The 20,961-nt window shown below is 49.5% G+C and overlaps 1 protein-coding gene across 1 annotated transcript in view; it reads left to right on the plus strand.

Moving 5' to 3' along the window:
* The window catches only part of LOC142563602 (uncharacterized), a 245,837-nt gene that overhangs the window by 215,207 nt on the left and 9,669 nt on the right, over nucleotides 1-20,961 (plus strand). The window contains exon 3 of the mRNA XM_075674180.1: nucleotides 20,345-20,746. Coding sequence (XP_075530295.1) covers nucleotides 20,345-20,746 — 402 coding nt within the window. The remainder of the gene's footprint in view (nucleotides 1-20,344; nucleotides 20,747-20,961) is intronic.

Consider the following 20,961-nt stretch of genomic DNA (forward strand, 5'->3'; position numbering starts at 1 on the left):
TAAAAATATGGCTACTAGGTTTTTCACTCACTAATTTTTTTTCTGAGTCGGTAGTCGATCCAGTCCTAAATTTATATACCTGGTGAGCCCGGCTGGTTGGTCGTTTGGCTGCTCGGTCCGCGGAAGCATCCGCTGTGACACGACGCCTCAGGGAGAAAACTATAAGGCTATATATCCGCTACGCATAGACAAGTCATAGACGTAACAGAAGACAGTCTGTAGCGTTCCTCACATTGCATAAATACGCATCTTTTGCGAGTTGGGAGCAGACCCAATTCTTTCCACTCTTGGCGCGACGGCTGGATGTCCATTCCCTCGCTTTTACCACGGAGGCGTACCCTGAAACACACTTCCCGGGGAATGCGACTGTAAGGTCACGTGTGCGCTATTAATAGACAATTTATAGACGTAACACAAAACCGCCTAGAGGCTTTATCAGACTAAGCACCTTCTTCATTCGGAGTTGAGAGAGTCGGTCGGGGTCCTTTCAATACATGGGCCGGTCGTCTTGCTGTTGGGTCAACGGAAGCGTACCGAGGGAAGGGGGGGGGGGGAAGAACACGACTCCACAACAGAGCAAGCCAGGTCCCAGCCTATTTCAGTGGCCCACATTTGGTCAATGGATGGACCGAGCTGAGCGGGCGAGCGACGACTGCGACGAGAGAGTTTCGCGTTCACGTGAGAGACAGCCGCTGCCTGTGCTCTATGCGGGCGGTTAGCTGACCCCGCAGCCACCTTTCTTTCTTTCTTTCTTTCTTCCTTTCTTTCTTTCTTTCTTTCTTTCTTTTTTATCCTGCACGAGCGGCAGACCGGCGTCTACCCGGCAGCTCCGTGCATTGTGGTGAAGGTGTTGTAGGGGGGTTCCTTCTGTAACAGCGGGCTACGCAACGTTGTAACGGCGTCCAGCGAACGTATAGATGGATGGATGGACGGACGGACGGACGGACGGACGGACGGACGGACGTTATGAGCGTCCCCTTTGGAACGGGGTGGTGGGTTGCGCCACCAAGCTCTTGCTATTATACTGCCTGATGACCTACCTAGGTAGCGCTGTAAACGGCGATGCGCCCTCTGTTAGTGGGAGAAGGAAGACGCGGTAACGGAAAGGCCTGGCGTGGCGCCTATTTTCGCTGCTCTATCGCCGCTAAACCGAGACACGAAGCAATGAGAAGCATTAGCATGTTCGTAAATGTGTATCGAAATTTTTTCAGAATAGCAGAACACAACACCCAAGGAAGCAGACATTCGCGAAGGATTTATTTATTTATTTATTTATTTATTTATTTATTTATTTATTCGTAATTACTGGCAACTATTGTACCGGCGGCTTCTCCATCATTGACCAGAAGTTCATAACACGAGGCAGTGCGAAAAACGTTCCGGTGATAAAGCTTTCCCCCAAATCGCTTGTACAAATATTATACAAAAACAAACAGCTACAAAACGGCACGTTCTGTAGTTTCTGCGATTAAATCAAGACACTCAAAAAACACCAAATCAATATTAAAGATAGAAAAGACCACGCTACATTTTTGATAATAAATACAGCATCACTTCTATTAAACAAGGACGTAAGGGTTTTAGACCACATTGCGCTGGTGGTGTCATCCATTAGCCCTGGGGTCTACCAGAGCACATACGATCACGTAACTAAGTGCAATGACCCTGTTCTGCGCTACGTATCTACTCGTGCAGAGACGACAGCAGCGAGAGACATGCGCAAATAGTTTATTTCTTTCTTTTTCCCGCTTCTACGAAAACAATGGCACAATATGTAAAAAAACGTTTATAAGGCGTGTTAAGGTGGAAGAAAGCGTCACAAGGTGCCGCTACCAGCGCTGCTGCAGCTACCGACTCCTCCGGTATTCCGCAAACAGTAATACGACTACAGAGTCGTATTACTGTTTACGAACGAGTTAAAATTACGCTCCGTTTATGGAATGCAGCCAAACGTTTGTCATGAGTGCACATATACGTCACAGTACGACTTCACGGATTTCGTGATATTATCGCATCCATGGGCCAGCATTCGTCTAGAAAAAGAAGTTTACGAAACTGACGAGGTTGAGTCCTCGGTTCTTTCAGAATGCAACGGGATCCTTGTTTAGCGTCCATTAGCCTGCAGTTAGCTGCTAAATAAGCCTGAGCAGACGCGCTTTCAACCTCATGACGTCACGGGGAGTTAGCTGTCTTGCGTGACGGCCGCCGCCGCCTCGACCCTGGGCGCAGCTGTTCGGGCTTTCTCGCGTTTACGCAACTAACGCGCAAGGAATAAACAAAAAGAAAAATAGCAAGACGGCTGTGCTAGTCGGAACAGCTGCTGGAGCCGAGTTCATGGCGCCGGGCCTGCCCAAGCCCCCTTTTTCTTTCTTACTTTTTTTTTTCTGGTGACATTGAGAAGCTTGCACGTTCCTCAAGCCCTGTCGGCTGTGCGCGGGCTCTGAGGGCGCGAACGCTTGGAAAAGGCGTAATAGGGGTGCGTTCACACAGCCCGCTGTCTAAGCCCCTCCGCCCCACTTCTCCGGGAGTTATGCACACGATGGCTCAGATTGCACGCGGCGTCATCGGAGACATTCTTTGCTCGCCGGTGCATATATTTGCCACCTCTGACGTAATTAATGGAGACGAGCTCCTCAACTCTTCTGCTTCTTCTGGTTCTTGGATTTTTCTGTTGTTTTTCTTGCTTTAGCTGGCATGCAGGTTCGTGCGAGGGAGTAGGTTATGCTACATTCATTTATATGGTGAGTCTGTCAGTGCTTGGTTTATTGAGCGAGTCCCCTGTTTCCAGGGGAATGAGTCAGTGCGCGATTCATCGAGTGTGCGAGCGAGTTCTTGAGTTAACAAACGAGCAAGCTGGTCAGTCGGTATTAGTGAGCCGTTCAGCTATATTTAGCCGATTGGTAAACTCGTTAGATGACCGGTTAGCTTGCTGGTGAGCAAGGCTAAAAGAGCGAGCGAGTTCTTCAGTGAACGAACAAACGAGCGAGTCAGTCAGTAAGTTAGTCAGTTTGCTAGTTGGTTGTCTTGTTAGTGAACCGGTTAGTTCGTTGGTAAGTTAGGTAAACCGTGAGTGCACGGTGAATTAACGGGTCAGTGTGCGAGCGGGTAACTGACTGAGTAAAGGGAGTAACAGAATGGGATGCCAAAACAAGGCAAATGTAGTCGAGGATGGTGCATATTTAGGTGGTGTGATTTTATGGGGAAATTTCCAGGCATAAAATGTAGTCAGCTGATGCAAAACGCGGGAAGTCTTGGGGAGGAGCATTCGTCCTGTAGTGGACGCACAATAAGGCGGCGGTGGTTGTGGTGGTGGTGGTGATTATGATGATGATGATTATGACCATGAGCACGAGGAAGAGGATGCATGCTGGCGTTGCACTACTTTCGCGCAGGAGTGCATAGATGTCAAAATTGACTGGTATTCATAACAATGATTCCCTTTCGTAGAATTATTTCAACCTTGCCCGAGCAGACAATAATGTAATTCCGCGTAAACGAACATTGTGTGAGTGACCTCTATTCAGTGTTAGTTTCTTGTCACGAATTCGGCGGGCACTGGTCGACCGGTGATAGCAATTATCTACATCATTTCGAAACTGCACCTGTAAACGCTCTATACTACTCTGTAACATTTCAATTTAGAATAATAATAATAAAACATTCTATAATGTGTTATACCAAAGAAAAAGGGTGAAAGTACACCAATTAATATATATGGTGCCGCAATGCAGGTATCGGATGCCCCTTCAGCGACGCACAACGGGTGCTGCTGACAACGGTCGTTCACGTCTTCTTATTAATTTGGTCGTTTAATTAATTACTTGCTCATTCTGCTGTTCCCTCGGGAAATATCGTGCAGGTTACCCAGTCATTGTCATAACAATAGCGGAAAAGAAAATTCAGTAAAACACGCAACTTAGCGTAAATAATGATCGAAGCAACAAATGTCCAGTACACTATATAAGTCACCGAGAAACGATAGTTTGTGCAACTTCGCCGTTTGTAAGGTCATTCCACCCTGTTTACCTTAGTGGAAAGAAACGATCTTAGGAGCCATGTATATAAGCTTTGAAAAAGGGGAAGTAGCTGGTCTTACAAACTTCGAATGAGTGAGTTTCTCCGTTACGACGACGGCGCTTCGTTCCAACGCAGTCCGATCCGCACACTCATTGAAAGACCACCATCGCGACGAGAAGATACACGATCGCCTATGACGGAAGCGCGTATCCAAGGCCATCGCGACACAGCTCATCGTGACATTCCTGGTATATCTAAAGCCATCTGCGCGCTATCTTGTCTGGGCGCCATCGCTCCCTCCCCCCCCCCATTTGGCACCACCCATCACGTCGAGTCAAGTCAAGCCAAGCCAAGCCACGCGTCTCGCCGAGCTGCAAATCGCCTCGACTCTTTCGCTTGCGAGCGGTTGGAGGCATTCGTTGTGGCCGCGCCTGCGCCCTCGCAGCAGATAGAAGGAAGCGCGGGTGACGTCATAAACCACGTGATCTATCGCTTAATTCTCATTAAAAAGCGAGGTTTCGCGTTCCTAAACTGCGCAGTGGGTTTTTGAGGCACGGCGTAGTGAGGGACTCTGGAGTAATTCTTACCACCCGCGTTTCTCTGATGTGCACTTAAATGTAAGCGTGCGAGCTTTTCTTTTTTTTTCTATGTGCTCAACAGAGATTTTTTGAATGGATGTTGCTTCGTTAATGTTGGGCTTCAATTATGCATTGAGGACATGGGCGCTAAAGTGGAATAATTACGAAGTGAGTTGGGCAACAAATATTAATTAGTAAATATCACACCGAGACTTGGCGCGCAAATAATTGCGCTACCTAGCTGCCATGGGATGTTTTTTTTTTTTTACATGTCTGTTTACAATAAAGAAGAAAAAATCACCGTGTATAAAATTTCGTACATATCAACGTTATCGAAGCTTGTGCACTCCAGCGCTATGAAGCGCGTTACCGAAGCAGTGCCACACACTGATTTTCGCACGCGCTCGTGTTGTTTTGCCTTTCTAACACCCTGTACAATAAAGGATCTCATACATATGCGTGAAGAGGGAGCCACCCCATCAGACGCTTAACGCACTCCATTGCATTGTGGGCCAGTAAAGTTGTTTCTCTCTCTCTCTCTCTCTGCAAGGTTCGCATGCAGCTTAATGTACGCGAATTGATCTAGCGCGTGCTGCATATCGTTTCACTTATTTCTGAAATCACCCTAACGATGCTTTCGTTGTACAAGAATCGCGATGCCATTTGGTGGCCGCTCGATCTTGTCCTCCAAGATTTCACCCGGCTCTGTTCTGAACGTCACGTGGCCCCTCCGCGCGTAGAGGAAGTTCTGCCGGAAGAGGGGTGGGAGGAGCTTCCTTGGAGGGGGAGGGGGAGAGGAAGTGGGAGAGGGAGGAGGAGGGCACACACGCACGGTCACCAAAAGTGTAGCCGGAAAGACAGAGCGCGGTGGCCGGGAGGACGAGGAAGAGGAGGAGGCGATGTCGTCCTCCTCTCCCGCGCATTCTCTCGCCCCCTCTTTTCAATCTCTCACTCACTCACTCGTTCGCGCTATCCGGGGTTTCTGTGCGCAAGCCGTGAGCGTTCGGTTGAACGTCCCTCCTGGAATCTGGTCTGCCCACTTGCATTTTGCGGGTCAGAGCGAGATTGCACCCTCCCCCCTTTCCTCCTACTTTCTTTCTTTCTTTCTTTCTTTCTTTCTTTCCGTCCCGCTGTCGTACACCTCGGAGAGAGTTCTGCAGGGAAATCGCTGCCGCAGAACGACCGAACTGAATGATGGTGACCGAGGGCCGGAGACTTAAGGCGGAGGCTGGGAGTCGTTGATAAGCACGCGGTTGCGTTTTGCGGGCTGGTCGAAGCGATACCTTTAACCGAAACGGCGGCGATGAGGCGGTGTATATAGGTGCAAGGGAATGCGCCTGGGAGGGAGAGAGAAGGGTAGTGTCGAGGGAAGTGGCTTGTAACGAGGAAGGAAACGGAACGTGGGAGTGGTGGAATATGTGAAGTATACATAGTGTTGTGCGCGCCAGTGGCGTAGTCATGGGGTGGCACACGGGCTCCCCCCCCACGTGCTTTCCCCCCCCCCGAAATTCATGTGTTAGTATGCGGCCTTACCAGCCACCCCCCTCCCACCCTTGCTCATTCCCATCTCTGGCAAGTTAGTGCCTGGATTCAGAACGTGTCACAAAGGCTCTCGCTTTTTGTCTTTTACCGCAATGCATTAACTCGGTTGCCCTAGCGACGACAGGTCGCGCGAGAAAGCGCCGGCAGGCACGTGCTCCGAGTGCCAGGCTCGAATTGCTGAGTACTGTACACTGGACAGGCGTTGTTGCTTTTGCTGACAACTGACGTGTTTACTAAGAAAAAAAGAATATACAAATAATAAGTAAAAAAGGCCTACCTGCGTCACTGGAAGTCCTCTCTCTCTTATTTTCCCGGCGTTGAAATCGCATACAAATTTCCAACCGTCTCGTTTCACAACCCATCCTGATTGGTTGCCTCTTGTGTGCCGGCAAGGGCGAAACGGTCGCAATGACGGTTTGCTTGTGCTTTGGATAAACACTTATAAGGAGTGGCAAAAAAGGGCCGCCGGCGACACGAATAGGAAATAGCGTATACGCACTTGCAATAACCCCTGCCCCTCCCCCCCCCCCACACACTTTTATTTTGTCATTAATTTTCGCGAAATGCTGGGTGCAACTGCTCCGCGGATAAAAGTAAGAGCGCGAAACCGTTTTTCTTTATTTATTTCAAAAGAAGATTTCTTTCCAAAACAGCCTCCACGTTATTTTCTTTTTCTTTCTTTTTTTTTGAAACATGAGACTAGCGTATCGACATGTATAAGCGATATTGGGCATTGTGGGCATTACGATGAAGACTTTCTAGCGCAATACAAGCCACCGTCTGGTAACGACTTCGCCTTAACACAGCTAAACTTGACTTTATTACTCTATTCTTCAAAAGGAAAATAGCACTTTTCAGTCTCTCCGCAGTGTCGTATACCTGCGTAAATTTTTGTTCACGACGTTGCAGTGCAAAAAAAAGAAAAAAATGGTGAGAGGAAGTGACGACACGTTCGTTAAATTATTTTTTTTTCCTTTCTATATTTCTCATTTACGTGCTGGGCTTACATGGAGGATTACATGCCTGGAAAAATACGCATCTTCATTTGCACTGGAAACATCTCATACAGGTTCATTTTCTCCTCGTATATCTCTGATTTTACCCGTGTTATCAGTACTTGCGGTAGCGCAATTTTGTAGTTTTAACTGGCCTTGTCAATTCTGGTTTTCATAATAAATATTAAACGTCGTGACGTTGATGACATTTTCTACCGAGAAGAATGTCGTTCACTGGTCAGCTCATTTTTCATTCTCGTTCCAGTATTTCGCTGTTTGGTACCCCCCATGCCTACTTACTACGGAACCTAACAAGGCTACTCTATTTGGAGTATAGATGGCTTGCTTTTACGTCATTGTGGCCGCCATCTTGGGGGACTAGCGCGTCTAGAAGATGCATGAAGAAGAAACGTGACCGCACGACTACTGCACTGTGAACCATCTTCAGTTTCAATTGGTTATTCTTTAAATACAATATACTTAATACACCCTTAAGAATTGTTGAGGGTGAAAATCGGTCTTAACTCGCATCCTTACACCAGTGAAGGACGTAAGGATAGGAGTTATAGACGGGACGCATTCTTAAGCGTGCAAATTGATTTACACTCTCCGTACAGCGCCGAGCGACAAATCGATGAGGCATAATCTGGTGAAAAGCGGTCGCCGTCAAAAAGAAAAAAAAAGCAAAGCACGCGTGATAATTCGGCGCACTGACGTCATGGGGGCGCCATGTTTGGGCACTATAGCACGATGAGAAGTGGCGCCCGTGATGTCAGGTGAAAATTGGCTATTTTCAAATGTGCCAGTCAAGTTTCAAGTTTGTCAGCTCCCTGACGTCTTCTTTTTTTTTCGGATGTCGCGCTATCGTACAAGTCGATACGATAATATAAGCACTTCTCTTCTTTTCCGCGGCGTAGGGCACCTCTCTTTGCCTCTACTGCGAGCCGTGTTATGTTTGACGTGCGAAGGGCACAGCTTGTAAATGTGGGCCCGCGGTCAGAGTGGCCCTGCTGAAAGGCTTTTTCTTTGTTTGTTTATTTCTTCGGTTCAACCGCGATCAGCTGCAGTTAGCAGGTGGTGTTTATCTTCCGTCATTTGCCGATGCTGTTTGCTCTCTGCGGCGATTTCCAACACCTCGTTTCCTTTTTTTTTTCGTTCCCTCTCAAATGTCCACCGCGTGCGTCGTTGGCCGTCGGAACCTACGGCGTTTAGGGCAACGCTGACGCATTGTGCGCCGTAACTGCAGCTGTTAGCCAGCGAACTGCGCAGTTCGGCACACACGCAAACAAGCCGCTGATTACGAGTCCTTAACCACCCTTTGGCCGATTAAGCTGCCGGATTGACGAGAATCCGTTGATCGGTTAACTGCTGTTTAGCGAGGCTGTCGGCTCCGTCAACGTTAGCATTGCGTGCATCGAAAGACAGAGACGAAAAGGAGGAAAGGCGCGAGGTTAACCAGGTTACGCCATGGTTTGCGACCCTACGCTGGTGAGAGGGGAAAGGGGAGGAGGAATATAGGCAAGGGAGTACGCAGAGGTGATGCGTGTGCGCACAGCGACCGCGTTTACTTCGCCATGCCAAGGCGATCACACTATTGAATTTCCGTTGCCTTCTTGATGTGCTGCTCGCACAGCTTCGTCGTCGACGTTGAAGAAACGTTGTAAACTACCCTAATTATACCCGTGGTTCTGCCCGGGCGCACTCTCTGGTGCGATGATCGGTCGAGAGCGTTGCTGGGTTTAAGTGGAACGCCCGCGCCTACATGCTCGTTCACTGGTTTGGTGACCTCTTTTGCGGTGTCCTTAACTATTTCACGGCTGGCTCTTGCACCCGTTAACGCGCGCGTGCATGTTGATTCTCGGGAATGCGTTTCCGATTGTTCGGTTACGGCAGAAGCCCGCGTTTATGTTTTGCGAATTCGTTTTCTGGTGCTAAATTCGCTCGTGACGTTCGGTTGCTTCTCAGCAGAAAGTGTGCCAAATTCAACGCGAAGTCAACAAAGAAGACAACCGCATGTTTATCGACTTTTGTAAGAGTATTTTTTTTTCTTCCTTTTTGGGGCTCTTTGCCTCCCGATCCGTTCGCCTTACGTTTTGTTGTCGAGGGCCATGATGACGAGGTCGGCGATTATCTGACCCGAGCGACTGTTGGCAGTGCAGGCAAGAAACGTTTATCGGTACCAGTCAGTCCCCGTGTGGTCGAGTTTCTTTTTTTCTTCTTTGCGTTAAGGGAGCAACGCCGAAGTGAGCAATGCCCTGTTTAGCGTTGGCGGCCGCGTCGGTTTGGGGCCGTCGTTCTTGCGAATGGGTTGCGATGACTGGCCGACCTCTCCCAGAGTGCGTTCTGGAACGTGCGCGTGGTTCCTCAAAAGTAAGCGGCTTATCATTCCAGTACCAGGGTTCTTGAAGCGAAGCTTTGTTTGCGAACCTTCCTGGACTTTGGTGACCGTGGCTGCTGCTGCTGTCTTGCCTAATAGCCCACATGCATGACAAACCACGTGTAACGAATCGGCGAATATATAGCCACATGTATGTACTACCACTACAGAACTGCTCGCGACCGGCTCTGTTGTCTACGAAATTACTCAGTGAAACGGCAAATGGTGCATAAATATCCTGATTCCAACAAGTATACCCCTCCAAGCGCATACTACATTTATTGAGGCGGACATCTCCGCGCCAACTTCCCCTGGCTTGGGCGCGCTCGGGCGCTAAAAGTCTCGCCGAGTGTTAAGCGGACTGTTAAACGTAAGCCGCGGTCGGCGTGGTGATGGTCTCAGAGTCTGGCCGGGCAGGCGCGCAATCTCTGTGCTGCTGAAAACTGTGCACAGTGTGAACAGTTCTACAACGTTTAATTAACCGCTTCGTGCAGATGCTAACGTGCGGCTTGGATCCGCGTAATTTGGCTTTCTATCTCTCGCAGTCGTTTCAACAACGCCAGGGGCACGTTGCTACAGGTTATGGTCAATGGCCACCTATCGTGAGACAAGCTTGCAGGCCTACCTTGCACGGGCGTGATGACTCTCTGTGCATGCTGGTGGTTCTTATCGCGCGTGAGAATCGCGAGTGATTGGGCAATTAAATTAGCATAAACGCTCGAAATGCGTCGCGCACGGGTACACCTTTGCCGCACAGTTTACTGAGATCGTCGCACTTGGGGTCAAAATTAGTTCTCTTCCTCGTCATACAAAAACATGCTGGCCAGTCCGTAGGCCAGATATGTCACGGCCTTCGCAACACGTTATATTCAATGGCAACTTAATGTAAAGTCAATTGAAAGCAACAGTAAGTCAGTAGAAATATAATGTAATGTTTATAACGGCTTTTGTAAGGGTAGGGAGTCCCTGTCGGCTGGAACATCGGTGAGACTGTGCGGGTTTCTATGTTGAGTGTCACGTTTTCTGCGAGCCATATAGAAGCAATCACTATTTGAAGCCACGCTGGCTAGCCATTGACCACCAAAATCAATCAAACCCCGGAGCACTCGCACATGATGTGCCATCAAAACCTTGGGGTTCGTACACATTTAGTTATCGTCGTAATGACAAAGAGTTTTAGTAGTCGTTTAAACAGCGATTCTCCCTCGTAGAAGTCGGTATAAAATTAATGTTGCGTTTTTATTGACTCTTCGTTGACTTCGATAGATTTTCTGACTAGATAACGTACGTCTCGCATGATTTTTGCAGGGGCCTGCGAGTTTGCAAAATCCATTGTTAAAGCACAGCTGTAAAAGTCCGTTTTGACCCGCCGCGCTTGCTTAGTGGCTGTGGTGTTGGGCTGCTAAGCACTAGGACGCGGGATCGAGTCCCGGCCACGGCGGCCGCATTTCGATGGGGGCGGAATGCGAAAACACCCGTGCACTTAGATTTAGGTGCACGTTAAAGAACCCCAGGTGGTCCAAATTTCCGGAGTCCCCCACCACGGCGTGCCTCATCATCAGATCGCGGTCTTGCCACGTAAAACCCGTAATTTAATATTTTTAACCGTTTCTTCTCCTATTGGCGCTGAGCGTATACATGAGCCTACAACGTCAAAATGCTTGCAAAATCGGAAAAAATAACGAGGAATAAAGAAAAAAAAGAAAGAAAGAAAGAAAGAGGAAGGGATCAGGAGAGAACGGCTTTGTCTTATCGAGCTCTCTAAACATCGTTTGTAAGCCTAAGCAGCCACGAAACAGTCACGGCTATGCTAGCGGTGCGCTCTGTATAGTGTCACCGACCGCACATAGCCCGCAAAGAGTTCCTTTGCGGCACCGCCGTGTGATACCGCGCCCGCGTTTGCAATCCGAGGAAGGCACGGCGGCGGCTTGTGTGCCCAGCGCTGAAGCCGTGCGGGACGAAAAGCGGCGAGTGTAGTGGTCAGAGCGGATGACAGCTACACGGCAGGAGGAAGGAGCGTTAGTTTTGTTAGTACTGGCGTGTATGGGAGACCTCGATGACGCCTACGCGGGGCGCCTGCTCGCGGGCAGATAGTACCTCTGGCCGTAGGCCCAAATCCTTCCTGGAGCTCCGGCGTAGCCATGGCGACCACACGCCGTTTCCTGCGCAGTTATTATTAGCCATCCTTTCGTCACGAAACTAATCTCGGAAAGCACTGTGTGCGGTCGACGTTCTCTATCGCTCTTCTCGGTTCGGAAAATGCGGAATGACGCACGACACGTCAAGGAGGACAGCTTTTGAAACTTTGTACCAGTACTAAAACATCATTTTAGATCTTGGCATATAAAATTTGCATACTTGCCTGGGAATGAATCACGTGTTGTGTTGACATTTATGTTATCTATGCAAAACTAGCCATGTAGGCTTAGAGTCCAGGCGACGCAGTCAACTTTGCCGTATTACATTATGGCGCAGTGGACTGCGTTCTCCTTCAATCCCGCGCGGATATGACGTCAGCGCCTGTGATTCTCGGTATAGCCAGCGTTTCCCGCATGTCAGGTGGATGTTCCTTCGGTACTGTTGCCGTGCTTAGCGACGTCGACGCGAGCGGCACATGCGTCCGCGCATACATTGTCATACAGTATAGAGGAGAGATGCTTGACTTATTGGCGCTCGCGTGAACATAGAGCGGCGCATACAAACGCCAACGCATCAATCCGTGCCGTGGCTGTTTGTGATTGATTGATTGATTGATTGATTGATTGATTGATTGATTGATTGATTGATTGATTGATTGATTGATTGATTGATTGATTGATTCGTTTAACGTTTCCTTCAACTAAATTAGGTCATGCGCGCAGTGAGTGACGGCGGTTCCCTTCGAAATTTATGTGCACATGTGCGCTTTCTGTCCTTCGCCTTTTTGTTACTTGGTTGTAGGCGCATGACACACACTGTGCTTCAGACAATGTGACGCCCAACCGGTGCGTATACACCAAATATCACTTGCTGTCGCAAGTAAAGTTTTCCGTCAGTTCATGAGGCTGCATACGAGGGTTCAACTTGTACAACTGCCACTGAGTACAACTTGCCAAATCTCAATTCAAATTTTTACGTGTCTACAGATCTCGGAGGCGCATATGACAGAAGCGCCTTCACGAGCTAGCTGAAACCATAGAGTTTCTTACAAAATTACTAGAGGGAACTCTGGCGCTGCAGTCGTTGTCCTACCATGGGAATGATGGGAAGTACATGGATTTGCCTGATCTTCGTGCTTGTGGATTTAGACGTTCTTGTGGCTTTGTATATTACGCTATATAAATCTTATTGTCGTATATTTCAGCGCAATCTATATTCTTCGAAGTGTAGAAGACGCCGGGGAACGCGTACAATTGCTATTAATTGCAATGATTGAGCTTGTTTATGTGCCCAAATCGAAACGCACCAAGCGTCTCAAAGCACTGGCATGCCCGCGATAAATTATAAGTGCGTTTCATTCGCTTGTCGATGCATGCATCCGTGGCTTAATGGTTTCAATATCAGGCTTCTGTACTAGAGTCCCTGTGTTCGAATCCTGCAGTCGGGCAATTTTAATGATGTTTATTTAATTATTTATTACGCAATAAACTGTTGAAAATGACGAGTTTACTAAGTCACAAAGCCGTTTGAAGCCAAAAAGGACGAAGTTTAGGCAAATCCATGTACTTCCCATAATTCCCATGCTGGGACAACCGCTCCCATTGTAGCTCACGTAGACACTAGCGCCAGAGTTCCCTCTAGTAATTTTGTAGGAAACTCTATGGCTGAAACCATCAAGTGTAGACCCGCCGGGGTGGCTTAGCGGCTACGTTGTTCCGCTGCTAAGCACGAGGTCTCGGTACCAAACGCCGGTCGCGGCGGCCGCATTTCGATTGAGGCGAAATGCAAAAAAAAAAAAAAAACCGCACGTGTCCCGTGCATTGTGGGCACGTTAACGATTCCCTGGTGGTCAAAATTAATCCGGAGTCCCCCATTACAGCGTGCCTCTTAATGTAATCGTGACTTTGGCACGTAAAAGGGCCAGAATTCATTCATCCATTCACTAAGTGTAACTCCTCATCACAAGTAATGAAGGAACGCAAGCTCACAACGTTTCTCGGCTGCACTCTGCAAGGTGGGAAGGGCGACGATCGCCCCCGTTTGATCGTGAGGGCTGTGGCGTGCGCCGAAGAAAGGGGGTTTGTGCTGCCCCCCCCCCCTCCCTCCCTGTACTCAATGGTCGTGCGCTAAGCGTGCGCAAAGAAAGAAAAAGAAAGGACAAAGAAGACGCGCGCAAGAAAGTATCGCCGCAGTGGCGCGGGATCCCGTCGCGACTCAAAGCGTTGCGGCGTGCGTCGGCTCTCCGGGAATGCGGAAGTGGCCCGTACGCACGCTTGAGCCTACGACGACGATGACGCTGTAGACGTCGCAGCACCGCGAGCGTGTGGTCTCACCCGCGCGCTTGAGCCGCGCTTCCATCGAGTGCTCCAGAGGCTCAGTGGCGTTGCCGTGAGGCAATCGTTCGTGTATTCTGTACTGATCGTCAAACATGGAGACGGGGAAAAATAACCCCGAAGAAGGGCTGTCACCTGACAACTATAGAACGTTGTCATCAACAAACGTAAGGAAAGGTTCGTGCTAAGAAGGGCCCTCGTCACCACGTAATAGGCGAGCGGTAATTTATAGCCGCCTTGCATGACCTGGAGAGCGTGCCGCTGGCCTATGGATGACGCGGATGTTGCGAAGTGCTACCACGAGCCTTGTAATGTCCGGCAAACCCGGGCAGGCTTATTCCCCCAAGGATCAGTGCGCCCCCTGAAGGGAGAAAGGCAGAGGTACGGCGTCAGAAGAGGTTACTGTACCGAGGCTACCTGCACGACGCCATGCTGTTTCTTGGTTTCTTTTTTGCTTCCTTCGCCCGTATTTACGAACGACTCCCGACGCCTTTGATACCAAGCTTTATTATTTCTCGGAGTATTCGCTAAGCCTAAAGATATATTTTTGCTAACCAGAACTGTCTCTCTAAAGGCAAGCATGTAACTATTACTTTGCTTCAATTGAGAACTCTCATAAGCAATCCGTGCTCCAGGAAAGACAACCTTCCAAGCAGCGACCGAGCTTTTATTGCTTTAGTGTTGGCTCGGCCTTTAACATGGTCCCATCTGCAGCAAATTAAGCTTGCGTGGAATGAAAATTCCACATAAATAGGTCTAAACTGAGGAAAGATATAACATAAAAAAGCGACCCACCCGCTCCCCTTATTCTCCTCCCCTATTTCTACTCGAAGATATGGTAATAGTCAGTTGCTCGCGATGTTACTTTATTTTTTAATGGTTGCTAGACGTCTATCGTTATTTGCTTTTTTTTAAATATAGCTTAAGTTACCTCCTACCGTGGCGAATGAATGGTCGGAAAGTTGAAAAGGAGAAACAGCTGTTTCTCCTTTTCAACTTTCCCACCATTGACTCGCCACGGCAGGAGGTAAATTAAGCCATATTTAAAACATAAATAACGATATACTAGCCCCCTGATCTTCTAAAAACGTTTTTTTTTTTCTTTCGGAGATCACAAAACTGCGTTTTCTCTAGAAAAGCAACTTTGATGCATCCGTATGGGCTCATTGATAATCTCTCCGGCTGTCTTCAAAATTAGTGACACATAATAGATATAATTACTCCTTGGGATAAAATGTTGACGAGGCATTGAATCATCATTGAATTCGGGGAACTTACTTCAAGTTTGTGGCTATTGCATCGCTAACAAAAAAGGTGATTGAAAAAGTCGCTAGAACTTCCCCCCCCCCAAAAAAAATACTCGCTAAATCTAGCGTGATTCTCGTCAAGTTGCCAACACTGAGCTGTCAAGCGACCACCAGTGCGGTTCGAGGGCAGCGTCGGCGCAACCTTTTTAGCGCTAGACGGTGATTATAGCGGAGGCACGCAATGCGCAAAGCTGTTGTGGCGTTCTGCGCGTGCGCAGTGTGGCCCCGCTGTGTTTTGAGCGTTTGGCGGGGTGTCACTTGCTGCCTAATGGGGTGACAGGTGGTTTCCAAAACCTGACGTCTACCACGTGCTTCCGGCTCCAAAAATCGATTCCGTCGCAATCAGCTAACAAAAGCGTAGCCTTTAAAATGCACATATTAAATCTAGAGGGCGCCACCCTATGGGGGCGTGGATTGGGACACCACCTAGTGCCGGAGTGAACGGGCATTTGTGGATCCTCCTTTCGTGCACGCACCCACAGCGTGTAGTGTGTGTATGACAGAGAGGGGGCGGTGTCGTCTGTGGTATGCGAGCCGCCAGAGAAGCCGTGAACTCTCGTTCGTGACTGTCAATCCGCTGTGGCTCCGAGCCTGGCTCCTTGAACGTGCGACTGTGTATGGCTGTGCCGCTGTACAAAACTGTGTGCCCTATACCATGGCCTCCGAATGGGGCAGCGAATTCCGCCGAATATCGGAGGCCAAGACCGTACTTAAGAGCTTGCGAAACCTTACAAGAGGGGAATCCGGCGCTAGTGTCTACGAGAGCTTCAGGTATGGCGGTTCGAACCGAAGATGCTATTCTGGACACAGTCCAATTCGCCATTTTGTCAGCCCTGATTGAACGCGCAGGTAGGGTTGCTACGGCCTCTGTGATTAGCTCGAAATGCCATGGTGGTGGAAATTAACAGTGCATAGCGTAGGTGATGTTCACATCCACGGCGCAGCGACCGTTTCCTGTTATCAGCAGGTCTCGGAGGCTATACTTTTGGAGGCTGCATATGCCGGAAGTGATTGCGGAGCCGGGGACACGTCATGCCTGCATCTTGGCGTGGGAATGACCGTTGTAGTGCATGGATTTGTCTGAGCTTCAGCCCTATGGCTTCAAATTGTTTTGTGACTTCGTGCGAATTGATCGTTATCATACAACGGGCAGTTGCCTTATAAAATCAAACAATATGCAATGATTATCATGCACGAGGGAACTTATTACCTTGCTGCGTCTGTAAAAAAAGTTTGTTTGCATGAAAATTTACAGAGATAAATTACGATAATTATGCCTTAAGAATGTCTGAAGCTCCAAACATGAAGATTAAACAAATACCTGTACTACGTATCATTTCCATATTAGCTGAACCACCACAGCGCCAGATTTCCGCCATTTAGTGGGAATCACTGTGTCATCCTATATACTTAAGATTACTTGTATGCATGTTTTTATAATTATCGAAATGCACTAAGCAAGGCACAAACGACGCAAGAGCAAGGCAAACTATACGAGAAGGATTGTCTACTCGTCTTTCCGTTCTTAGCGTCTTTTTAGCACACTGTCGCACAGTCGCAATAACAGGTTCGCTCAAACATATTGTCCGAGACACAAAAATGCGCGATGCCGGACGTTTTTTTTTTTTTCTTGTTGCTGTCCTTACTGATTGGCACTGTACAGGCAAGCGACATTGGCCTGACATTTCTCAAGCACTGTTGTCGCACTGTTTCGTCCCGACCGCTTTCGCCGGAACGCGTGCGCCTACTTTCCAGGAAGGCTTGTCTACAGCCACGGGTGCGATACCATTCGCTGTGAACTCAAGTAACCCGTCAGCCTCCTCCGTGAGCCTCGAAAGGCAAACAAACATTGCATCGAGTCCCGCCGTGTAATGTCGAACAGCTGTGCTAGTCGCATGACTTTCTCCCGCAGGCGCTTGTCACAGGATGCATGTCCACCAGTCGAAGAATGCCGACTCCCACAGTCAACAGCGACAGCGATGCAGCTCCTGGTTTCACCATTCACTCCTGCAATGAGGAACGCGTCACAGCCCACGTGTAGAAGGCTTATGGCATCGTCAGGATGACGTCATAGCTCTTTGGCACCTGGACGGTCGTCGAGCTGTGACGCCATCAAGAGCTGCATGTTGTGTTGATGTCGTCGTCCCACGTTGTCTAGGTGTCGTTTGAAGTTTCGCAGTGTGTTTACATACGTCGTTGGAGTGGGGGGGGGGGGAGGAGGTGGCTCGGAAACTTCCGACAGAAGCCCGGCTTCCTGCGGTCGCCGACATCGTTTCACGCGAGCTAACATCGCTACGGCGCTCGCCTCGCCTTAACGAAGCGGTCTCTTACCTCCCTTCAACAACTTATGACGTCACAGAGCAGGGCAAACGGGGACACCCCCTCTCGTCTTCGCTCACAACGCGGGTGACGTTTTGAGGGCGTCAGCCACGCCGTCACGCAAAGATGGCCGAAGTCTCCCCTACTGGCATTTTTTGTTTCTCTTTCCAGAGCTCTCGCGCTCTCTCAAAAGCGCTCATGGCACGCAGTGCGACCGTCTCGTAGCGGCGTGCCAACCTCCTTCCAAAGTCTCGGTCCTGGCTTGCTCTGCGTTCCGGTTCGTGCATCTTTACGGGCGTTTTTCTTTTTCTCCTTCGTGCCACGGTCTCTTCCTCGACGCGGAGGGAAGTACCGACCTTGGTGAGAGTGCACGCAGCTTGAGGAAGGGGATGGGCGAGGGGGCATGGCGCGCAGCGCCCTCTACCCCACTCACCCATTCTGAATCTGCGTCCTCTCAGCCGCCGCCGCCGCCGCACTTGGTTGGGTTCACTGCATTCGGGATGTAAACACAGGCGCTCCGGGCGGGGGCGATGCGCTCGCCCGTGCTTCCGGACTCTGCCGCCAGGCAGCACCAGTGAACATAACATTCCTCCCGCCCCCTACCACCGCATCCCTCCACCGCTTCAATAACAAATAAAGAAACTCAAAGAAGTGAAAGGAACCGCAGGCCGTTGCCGCATGCGAGGACGGACACGCCTCGCTTCATGCAGCAGTTTTCGTAGGTCGCTTATTAAAGCGCAACAGATGGCTTTGGTGTTTTCCAAAGTGGCTCCTCTGTTTTATCCGCAATTGTGTGCCGTCGTTTAGCCGTCGCGTTCATAGGCACACGCGCCATTGTCTTGCGCAAATAAATAAGAAAGAAAGAAAAAGCTTGTGAGGGGCGATGTAGTGTGCACGTGGGCAGCGTGGCGCCCGATGTTTGCCAGCAGCTTAGACACCTGTAGCAGATGCGAAGCCGGAAGTCAAGCCCACGTGACGTCTCGAATCGCGCATTGATTGCTGAATCCATCGTCAGCCAATTTCGATGCCCATAGCAGGACGAAGGCCCCCTGCCAGCCATCTCAAATTTCTCCTGTCGTGCGCCAGCTAACGCCGCCTTGTGCCTTCTAATTTCCTAATTGCATCACACCGCCTAGTTCTCCGAAATCCCCAACCGCGGTTGCCTTTTCTTGGCACCTAATTATGTAACTCCAATAGGCCACTGGTTATCTGCCCCCGCGTTACATGGCCTGCACAACTCCATTTTTTTCATCTTAACGTCAACGACAAATCGACTACCCCCGGTTGCTCTCTGATCCACACCGCTCTTTTCCTTTCTCTTGACGTTACGCCTATCATTTTTCGCTCGATCGTTCGTTGTGCGATGCTTAACTCCGCCATATTCGTTCTTAACCTTCAGGTTTCAAGTACACTTTTCTTTTTAGGGATAGCGATAAGCTTCCGTTCATAGCTTGGTATTCCCTACCGTCGGCTCTCCAACCCATTCTTATTCTGCGAATTTCCGTCCCACGATCAAGGTCCCTTATGATTAATTCACCAACATAAACACACTTATTGCGCAACTTCTAGAGGGTGACTGCCAATTTCAAGTTATCGTTATCTCGCCATGGTATCGAGAAATACCTTTGTCTCCTTTAATTGCGGTGCCTTAATGTTTTTATCTAGTTATGTTTTAGTTCTAGTTCATAATATAACAAAGAATTAGAGTCGGGAACGCCGTGTCTGAATACCCCTGCCCAATATGGCTGACGCATCCATTAGAGCGGCTGACATTTAGTATGAACAGCCTTACACAAGGATGACGCAGTTGATGCCTGGCGAGCAGTACAATATGGACCTGTAAGACTTATTGTTCCAAGTTCGCCTTCTGTCATGACAAATAATATCTTATCCATACCATAAACAACTTAAATGTTTTTCTCAGACTTGATTTGCAGGTGCACTAACACATGCGCGTGCGTATATCAGTCTCAGGCCACAGCGTGCTGCCGAGTGTTCCGAGCAGTCTCTTGCGCCGCCAGATCAATCCTTCCCTTTCGTGACTCTTACTATCGTTTAAGGCGAAAAAACGACGAGGCCAAGAACAAGTTCTTCTAGACTGTACCTACTTGCCCAAGAGTGTAGCCCGATATGCATCAATGCTTATGCTTCAAGCCGCCCTCTCCACTTGCGCTCTGTATACTCGCTCACTCTAGCTCAACCTCTCATTCTGTCACTATCACTCTACCTTGTCCTCTAACTCTGTCTCAACCTCTCTCTAGCCAGCATCTCAGCTTGTCCTCTGAACTCTCTCTCACTCAGCCTAAACCTATGTTTCGCATTCTACGTCACTTCTTTCACTCGCTTTATCACTCCACCTCAATCTCTTTCCGTCACTCTGCGTCAACCTCTTTCTATCGCTTTACATCAACTTTTCCTCGTGTTCTATCACTCTAACTCAACTCCTTCTCTCGTTTTATAACTCTCTGTCATTGTACCTCAGCCTCTTTCATTCACTTTGTCACTCTGCCTCAACCTCTTTCCATCATTCTATGTCAACCTCTTTCTATCGCTCTACCTCAACTTTTTCTCTCGTTCTGGCACTCAATCTCAACTCCTTCTCTCGTTCTATCACTCTCTGTCATTCTACCCCAGCCTCTTTCACTCATTCTATCTCGTTCCGCATCACCCTCTTCCTCGCAATCACTCTACGCCACTCTTTCATTTGCCTCACTCCCTCTCTGTTCCCTGCACGCAGACATGGACTCCGAGTGCTTCCCGGCGGTTCCAGTGTCCACAGTCACCGGCCAGTCGGACCTGGCCGCCGCCGCCGCTGGCGGCGTGGTGGTCAAACAGGAGCCCATGAGCCCGCCGCCGGCGCCCCCTTCGAGCCCGCCTCCTCCGCCGTCCCGCAAAACGTCGTCTCGCCTGCTGTCCTCGGCGCTCGCCTCGGCGCCCCTGGTGGCCAGCTCGTTACCGGCCTCGCTGGCGTGCGTCGCCTCGGCCGCGGCTACGGCCGCAGCCGCCACTCACCTTCACCACCACCATCAGCAGCAGCAGCAGCAGCAGCAGCAGAGCCTGCTCAAGCAGCCCACCATCGTGTTGGCCGCTGCGCGACACGAGCGCCACATGGTGTACCCGAAGGTCAAGTTGGAACCACGTGAGCCCCCCTTTTCCCCCCACCTCTGTTCGTTTGATGTTCTTGAGCGACCCATTCACAGACGGGGTTGTTCGCTGTGCTCGTGTCTCCTACCATTTCCGTGCCGTGCGCAGCGAAGGCTTGGGCTCGTGTCGGCAAATTACAGTAACGAGAGCATTAAAATGGAAAGTTGGGCGAGTTGGTATACATTCATAATGGGAACAGCGCGAACACAA

The sequence above is a fragment of the Dermacentor variabilis genome, chromosome 11 (assembly GCF_050947875.1).
Source record: "Dermacentor variabilis isolate Ectoservices chromosome 11, ASM5094787v1, whole genome shotgun sequence".
Taxonomy (NCBI): Eukaryota; Metazoa; Arthropoda; class Arachnida; order Ixodida; family Ixodidae; genus Dermacentor; species Dermacentor variabilis.